Raw genomic sequence first — 8624 nt, 5'->3', positions numbered from 1 at the left:
GGAAAAGGGGATAGAGGCTGATACAGTACTGGCAAGTTAGAGAAATTCACAGCCATAAACAAGCAATGTTATCTTGGGTGCATTTTGAGACATCCTCTTTGTTGTAGAAATGAATTGTCTATTCAGAGGAAATGTAAAATGTGACCTCAAATACAAAGATCTACCACTTCCCCTCTCACAGTGTGGCTGTTTTCTGATCTTCCAAAGGATTGGCCTTGCTGCACTGTGAACTCAAAGTATAACTCAAATTTTACTGTCATCCAACTCCTGTCCACACCCACACATGGCTCTCATCTGTTTGCCCATGAAGGGAGACTGCAATGCTCCACTACTGTTGGTGCTTGAGCTAGCAAAGCGTAGGGGTATAGCAGCCTCAGTTGCATCAACTTGCCAATGGCTAATCCAATCTATCTGTGCATCCTGAGTGGAATTTCAGTTGTGACCACTCACTTGAGCTAGTGTGAGTAGAGGAGCTCAAGCTAAATGCTGCTGGGAAGACAAGGCCTCAGTAAGTGAGATTGGATCAAGAGTCAAAAATCACTACAGCCATGTATTAAGTCAGACTAAATGGGATTTGTTTGGAGACGCTCTTCCTTTCAATACGCAGCTGAATATAGAGCCCCAACTCAGCACTGTCCTTATCTGGGGCCCTGCATACGGAGGGCTTAATTTTGTGAATTCATGTAGTACTAGATCCTATGGACCCTGCCCAACTTATCATAGAATCATAGAATCATAGAAGTAGGGTTGGAAGGGACCTTGTAGATCTTCAAGTCCAACCCCCCGCCTGGGCGGGAGAAAAACTGGACTCAAATAAGTCCAGCCAGGTAGGCATCAAGCCTCTTCTTAAAGACCCTTTTCTTAAAGATATTTAACTTCTCTGCTCTGTGCCAGAGAGAGGCACAGTAAAGCAGAGCTCTGCCTACAGAGTGTGGTATCTCCTTGCCTGGACTGCCACGATCTACTCCCACATGCAGCAGAGATGAGATAGTTTCACTGTGTTGAGGAAGCAGCGCATGTCCCAATTCTGGGAAGACAATGAATTCAGGCAGTTGGGTTTTGTTCCAGAACCCATGGGACAGGGTTCATTAGCAACCTGGACGAGGGTGTGAAGAGCACCCTTTTCAAATTCGCTGATGACACCAGGCTCTGGGGTAAAGTGAATACACTGGCAGGCAGGGACCGCATCCAGGCAGACCTGGGTAGGTTAGAGAAGTGGGCGGATCTGAACAGGATGCGGTTCAACAAGGACAAGTGTAGGGTGCTGCACCTGGGGAGAGGGAACCAGCATTATGGTTCTAGATTAGGGGCTGCCCCTCTCAGCAGCACAGAGGCAGAGAGGGATCTTGGAGTCAGGATTGACTCGAGGATGAATATGAGTTGCCAATGCAATGAAGCAGTAGGCAGAGCCAACTGCACCCTGTCATGCATCAACAGGGGCATCACTAACAGGTCCAGAGAGGTCTTGCTCCCCCTCTATGCGGCGCTGGTCAGGCTGCAGCTGGAGTACTGTGTCCAGTTCTGGGCACAACACTTCAGGAGGGACATGGAGAACCTGGAGAGGGTCCAGAGGAGGGCCACTCGTATGGCTGAGGGCCTCCGTGGCCAGCCGTATGAGGAGAGGCTGAGGGACCTGAATCTCTTCAGTCTCCACAAGAGGAGACTGAGGGGGGATCTTGTGGCTGCCTACAACCTTATCAGGGGCCACCAGCAGGGACTCGGGGAAAGTCTGTTCACCAGGGCCCCCCTTGGAGTCACCAGGAACAATGGCCACAAGCTGAGGGAGGATAGGTTTAGGTTAGATATTAGGAAGAGCTGCTTCACTGTAAGGGTGGCCAGAGCCTGGAATAGGCTACCCAGAGAGGTGGTACTCTCACCTTCCCTGGAAATCTTCAAGAGGAGACTGGATAGGCATCTGGCTGGGGTCTTATGACCCCTGCCACCCCCAGTGCTCTTTCCTGCCCATGGCAGGGGGTCAGACTAGATGATTTGTCTAGGTCCCTTCTGACTCACTGATTCTATGATTCTATGAAATCGGAGTATTTGGGGCTAGTCAGATAGCCAGGGATAAATACATGAACTTCTAGACTCAGTTACTGTAAAAACAGAAGAAACCGTCTTTCAGTTTAAAGAGATGATGTCTAGGATACACTACCAGGGCAAACAGTTCCAAATGCTGCACGGGATGGTCTGCTGTATTATGGTTCACTTTGGTGATAATGCTTTTTCCTGATGAGCTTTGAATGGGGATATATAGATAATACATATCTTACACATATTTACACGGAGAACACCTCATGTGTACCTTACACTACCCAAACTAAAAGAAAACACTGAAAACCAACTCTCATATATGCAAGACCTGTCTGCATTGTGTTAGGTGGTGCTGGAGAAGGTATCCTGAAAGCATGACCCACCCTGTCGCTCCCACTTTGGATGGACCATGCATTGAAAAAAGTCAGGAAGCTGCCATTGTTGGGTGGACCTAATGCTGCTCTCATAAACACATCAAAATAGGGAATGATGCTGGATATACCATGGGCATGCAGCAGAAAACAGCTATGTGACATCATTTGATATTTGGTGCATGTGAGTGGGATCAAGTGTGCAGAACCTGTTTTCGTCTGTAGACAACTCTGTAGTCTAACACAGCGATCTTGGATCTAACTGGGTGTGTCTACATGTGTAATTAATGGTAAGCAATAAACTCCAGAATTCATTGCTCTTTGATTGTGTATCTGGGATCATAGTATGTTGAGCCAGGTTGGAGCAGCCCTGGCTGGCAGGTGGTTCTGGGGGGTGAGTCTGCCAGCCTGGGGCTGCTTCCCCTGGCTCAACATGCTGCAGAAGGTCTGGCTGGGGCATGAAGGTGCTTCAGTGTGGGGGTTAGCCAGTAGGCAGCCCCCATGCTGAAGCACCCTCATGCCCTGGCCAGTCTCTCCAGCATCTACATGTGCCCTGCTGTGGAGTTTTTCACTCTGCAGCAGGACAGTACTTGTAAATACTTGTAATTACAAGTATTTAGAATTATTGACAAATACTATTCTGCTGCACAGTAAATTCATAGATGTTAGGGTCGGAAGGGACCTCAATAGATCATCGAGTCTGACCCCCTGCATAGACAGGAAAGAGAGCTGGGTTCAGATGACCCCAGCCAGATGCCCATTCAACCTCCTCTTGAAGACCCCCAGGGTTGGGGGAGCACCACCTCCCTTGGGAGCCCATTCCAGACCTTGGCCACTAACTGTGAAAAAGTTCCTCCTCATGTACAGTCTAAATCTACATTCTGCTAGCTTATGGCCATTATTTCTTGTGACTCCCAGGGGCGCCTTGGTGAGTAGAGCCTCACCAATTCCCTTCTGTGCCCCTATGATGAATTTATAGGCAGCCACAAGGTCACCTCTCAGGCCTTTTGCAGAGGCTGAAGAGGTCCAGGTGCCCTAGTCTCTCCTCGTAGGGCTTGGCCTGCAAACCCTTAAGCATATGAGTGGCCCTTCTCTGGACCCTCTCGAGGTTACCCACATCCCTCCAGTTTAGTTAATTTACTCCAGCCTAATAAAGGCACATGTGTAGACACCAAGACATTTACTGTGCAGCAAATTAGTCTACCGTGCAGTAAACACCTTGTGTAAATGCACCCACTTAGTACTAACTGGAAAAGCAGCCTGAAAGTGCTGCCCTTGCTTACCAACCAGCAGAAATAGGAAGTTTGAAGGGTGAAACATGAAAAAGAGCAAGCCATTTTCTGATCATGAATCCAACTCTTTATTCTATGGTAGTTCACAGAGTATTATTAACTACTAATTATGTCTGCTAAAGAAGGAGAAGATTCTTCTGGTGAGATGCCAGCCCAGGACTTATGAGATCTGGATTCAACACCCAGCTTTGCCACAGACTTTGTGACCTTGGGGATTTTGTTTAATGTCTCTCTGACTCGGTTTCCCGTTTTGTAAAGTGGGGATAATAATGTTTCCCAATTTCACAGGACTGTTGTGAAGACAATTCCATTGATCTTATACCATGATGATACGCTGCACAGAAAGCACATAGGTTACCAAACACCAATGCAAACTGTGAAAACGTCAGGCATGCCTAGTACATTGGCAGATCATTTATCCTTACACAGTGAAGGCTTTAGCTGGCATTCTACTGTAAACTGATTATTACAGGAGTCCTTTGGCATAACTAGGCAAGCTGGAGAGCTAAACTGCAACTGTACACACTGCTTTACAGCAAATTCTGCTTCTCCAGAGTAAGACCTAACTAAAAATGGATTTGCTCTCTGTAAGGAAGAGATAAGGCTTGAAGGCAAGATGTTTATAGTTTCTAGGTAGGTCAATTAACAACAATACAATCCAGAGGCAGATTTTTTTGTTGGAGTTATTGTTTTATTATGTCTCCCATGAACAATGTTTTGCTTTCTTTGGAGTCCTGTTGAAATGTTTTTGATCTCACAGCAGTGAGGAAGAACAGCTTTAAGGCACATTTGTGATTTCCTCCCTACACACACCAGTTTATAACACTGAAATAACGACTGTTCCAATTTTTCCTCCTCATAATTGTTAAACAGTTCCTGAACAATCAGGAGTTAAAGGGATGCTGTTACCAGCAATAAATCCAGTACCAACAGGACTAACTCCAAAGCCAGGGGCAGATCCAGAGGGGATTCAATGGTGTGATTGTACCTCCCTTCTACTATACCACACAGTGAGCTCTCCTAACTCCTAGGGGAGCTGGGCAGGGAGCAGGCACAGAAAAGAAGGCTGCTTGCCACCGCTGTCCCTTTGCACAGATGGAGCCCTTGAGCCAGTGAGGTTCCTGGGGGCAGAGTAGAGAACAGGTGTAGGGAGGAGGAACCTGTCCACTAGCCACTGTCCCTGGCTACCCTGGACACAGGGAGCAGCCCCAAAGGCTGTCTCTGCCTGCTGTAGCCAAGGAGAGCAGCTGTGTGGGGTGCTGGGCTTGGCCAGGGTGAGTCCCCCTGAGTGGGGCAGAAGGGAGCAGGCGTAGGAAAGTAGCTGTCCTGGGCTGAGACTCTTGGTGGATGGGCAACTGGTGCCTCCTGAGTTGGGGGGGCACTTGCCCCCACCCCCCAGCGATCACTCAGCAACTGGTGGGGGGGGTCCCCCACTGCCAACTGCATTGATGGGGGGGGTTCCCCCCGGGGCTGATTGCGCAGGGTTGGTGCAATCGGCCGCAGGAGAACCCCACCCCCCCCAGTCGGTGCAATCGGTTGCAGGGGAACCAGGGGGATCACTTCTCCTGGCGTCCCCACTTCCCGGCTGGCACTCTCAGGGGGGCACCCTGCCTGTTGCCTAAGCAGGGAACGCTGGCTGTCAGGGGGTGCACCAGCACTCTCAGTCACCACTGGAGCTGAGCACCCCATACTGTCACTCTCTGCAGTGCAGTGGGGCAGGATAGCCCTGGGGCTCCCCCGATGCCTTGGTCAGCTGGGGAAAGTGGTGGTGGGAGGTGGGTTACCCCTTCTTGCTCCTGCCCCCCGTATGTCCCTCCTGGGGTTTCATGTTGGGCCAGGGTCTCCAGCCATGCCTTACCCCCACCTGCATGGTCTGAGAGGTGGTATGCTGTGCTCCCCTTTACATTCAAATCTAATTAGATCTTGGAGACGTCAGACATATTCAACATTTAACAAACTCCATTCTTTTTGAAATCACTGGAAGTTTTACAGTACTCTTCCACTGCTGGGCAACTGTGAAAGGCACCTTCCTCACTCTTCTGCACCTAGCTTGTGCTGGTTTTCATTCTTTACCTTCACTCTTTGGACTGTATGTATTCTCATGCTTGCATTTCATACATTTTGGCGCAGTGAAATAAGAGTAGAAGATTCAGTTCCACATCATTAGTGGCACACAGCAGTGCTTGGAGTAACATATTGTGAGGAAAGTTTAGATTTTAAATATCTATTTTCAGTCCCATTTTTTTCAAAATAATGAAAATATTTTCATTTACATGAAGTCGTGTAACCCTGTCTTTCTCTCATATTGTTTTGGACCTAGAGCTTCTTGAAAACTTCGCTCTGAAACATACAAAATACTTTAGAACCTCCCACTTGTTACATTTGATATTAGTTTTTCAAAGCAAATTCAAATGCTTTGTCTAATACATGGAAATGACCTGGGGCAGGGCACAGTTGTTAAACCTTCCTGAGACAAACTGTGCAGTGGAAGCATGAATTGCCACACAACTCAATGAGAGGTGCACTTCTCTGAGAGCAAATTTTAACAGCCTCATATCCAGAGAGACATCTGGATATGATGCCACATTGTTTTTTGCTTGGTTGCAGTCTTAGGTAAGATACAACTCTGCAGGTAAGGACTGATAAAATTATTTGGCCCAGTAGTTAAGCAGACTTAAATGTGCCAGAGACTGAACTCTAAAGATTTCCCAAATGTGGAGAAATTCTCTAATGGGTGAGGACCAGTGCACAGATCTTCTACTACCATCTAGTACTAGGAGGGCAGAGAAGGTTTCTGTCTGGGCAAAAGAAGTGTATAAACAGTTAAGGGCACTTCCGGGGTAGTCGTTTTGCCCCCTGGCAGCTGTGCAGAACATACCCGTTTACTCCAATCTCCCTTAGCTGGCTCCTGTCTCCTGCCTGCCATGCCTTGATGTTACCGTTAGTACGTTGTTTAGGAGGCTGTCTCTAGGTGACCAGAATGTACCTGAGGGTGCCTTGCAGCCCTTTCTATTGGCCATCTCTACTCTGTAATAGGGCTAGGGTTCCCTATTCCAGGCACATTATCAGGTAGCCTAAAACTAGTGCAGCTCCACTGACTTTAGCAAAGTGACACCAGTTTATATATTTATGTCAATTAATAAACTGGCGTAGAGAGGGTTTTTTTGTTGTGTTTTTGTGTTTTTTATTTTGCGTTTGAAGAACAGTTGCTGGCTCAAAGAATACTAAGAAAAACCCATTAATTCCTGCTAAAAGAGGCCATCATATGTTTTCAGCATTTTGGCTTCTCTTCCTTCCCCTCCCCCAGGAACAAAGAATGAAAACAGAGTCTTGTGTTACTTTGAATCCTATCTTCTCCTGTTACCTGTTCCCACATCTAAAGTAAAACTCCTTCAATCAGCACATAACAGTGCATAACTGTGGGGAGGATTATGATTCCAGCTGAGCGAATACGAGTAAGGTTCAGATGAGGTCCTAAGCAAGAATGATGCTAATCTCATGCTTTCATACTTAGTAAGAAAGAAAAGGAATCAATCTCTGCACCCTTTCCAATATACAGCCATCAACAGAATGCTTTTTTAAATGGAACATTTCTTAAAATTAGCCATGAATTACCAGCTGCAATTTACTCAGTTAGCACTGACTGACAGATCAGAACTCAACCCAATGTACCTGACATGTTTTTATACTATTTAAAACTCTTGCTGGGACAGTCACCAAGCCTTGCAGTAGTGAGAGGAAGGTGCAGAGGAGAATAGGATGATCAGGCTGTCAGTTCTCATAAAACAGTGGAGACTTTACATTCTGTCAGTGCTGCTGCCACTGCTGCGCTCTCAAAGCAAAGAAGCTCTGGGAGTCAGTGAATATATTAATACAGAAAATACAGACCCCCCTCCAAATAACTAACTCTTTCAGTGTTTTATAAAATGCATGTAGTAAAAAAAAATCTTCGGTTTGTTCTGTTCAACTGCACAGCCTGGAGGTACAGTTTTAGCACTGCACATGCTCAAAGAGTAATTATTATTGTGAATAAAAAAATACTACTTCCTGAGCAGTGCAATTTAAAGTCACCCCTGGAGGATTCCTCATTTAAAATGTTGCCTATAAAGAATATTTTGCTAGTTAGAATTCCCAACCTCTCTGCATAAACTGCTGTTAGATTAGATGCATTGACTATTAGTGAGCTTGCCTGAAAGGTTGCACCAGGAATCCTAAAGATTATCATCTTTGGCTGTTCATATTGTTAAGTAAAATTGAGAACAATATGAGTAGGATAAAGGCAAGGACAGGTTTCCTCTGGTCATTCAGGTCACATACAAAAGTCAGTCTTTTCTGAGACGTTTCACAGTTCATAGTGGTAGAACTGACACTGAAAGACAACTATACAAATCCATACATATTCTCATCTCTCTAATATCAATGTAGCCAACTTCAGTCTTTTAGTGAGTTGTAGGCTTTGGTTGTCCGGTTATTGATGAAATCTGTCTTCTTGAATTCAGCCTTTGGAATGAAACAAACAAAAGAACTAATTATAATAAATGACAAGTCTGTAAAAGAAGGCACTATAGGACAATGAGCAATTTCCAAGCACATACAAAGCATCTGAAACTTTCTGTAAAAGACTGCTCCAGGATTTCATTGGCTTCATTTACTCAAGTTATTCCTTTGGCTTGTTTGCCAGATTTACTTTTTGAAAGTGACTAGTGATGGTTAGGTTTCTTACTTTTTCATTGTCTAATAAATCACTTTCATAGTTTCATAGTTTCTAGGGTCGGAAGGGACCTGAGCAGATCATCTAGTCCGACCCCCTGCCATGGCAGGAAGAGCACTGGGGTCAAATGACCCCAGTAAGGTGGTCATCCAACCTCCTCTTAAAAACCCCCAGGGTGGGAGCCTGCACCACCTCACTTGGAAGCTGGTTCCAGAC

At 46.1% G+C, this 8624-nt stretch overlaps 1 protein-coding gene across 2 annotated transcripts in view; it reads right to left on the bottom strand.

Moving 5' to 3' along the window:
* Positions 1–6854: 6854 nt before the first annotated feature.
* The window catches only part of PKP2 (plakophilin 2), a 111860-nt gene continuing 110090 nt past the window's right edge, over positions 6855–8624 (bottom strand). For both annotated transcript variants that reach the window (XM_019515454.1, XM_019515455.1), the window contains exon 13: positions 6855–8197. In XM_019515454.1, coding sequence (XP_019370999.1) covers positions 8129–8197 — 69 coding nt within the window. In that variant the 3' untranslated portion in view covers positions 6855–8128. The remainder of the gene's footprint in view (positions 8198–8624) is intronic.

This window comes from Gavialis gangeticus, unplaced genomic scaffold (genome assembly GCF_001723915.1).
Source record: "Gavialis gangeticus isolate Ggan-Ray unplaced genomic scaffold, GavGan_comp1, whole genome shotgun sequence".
NCBI lineage: Eukaryota > Metazoa > Chordata > Crocodylia > Gavialidae > Gavialis > Gavialis gangeticus.
Note: the sequence above shows the minus strand (reverse complement) of the source record. Positions and strands in the feature narration are given on the sequence as shown.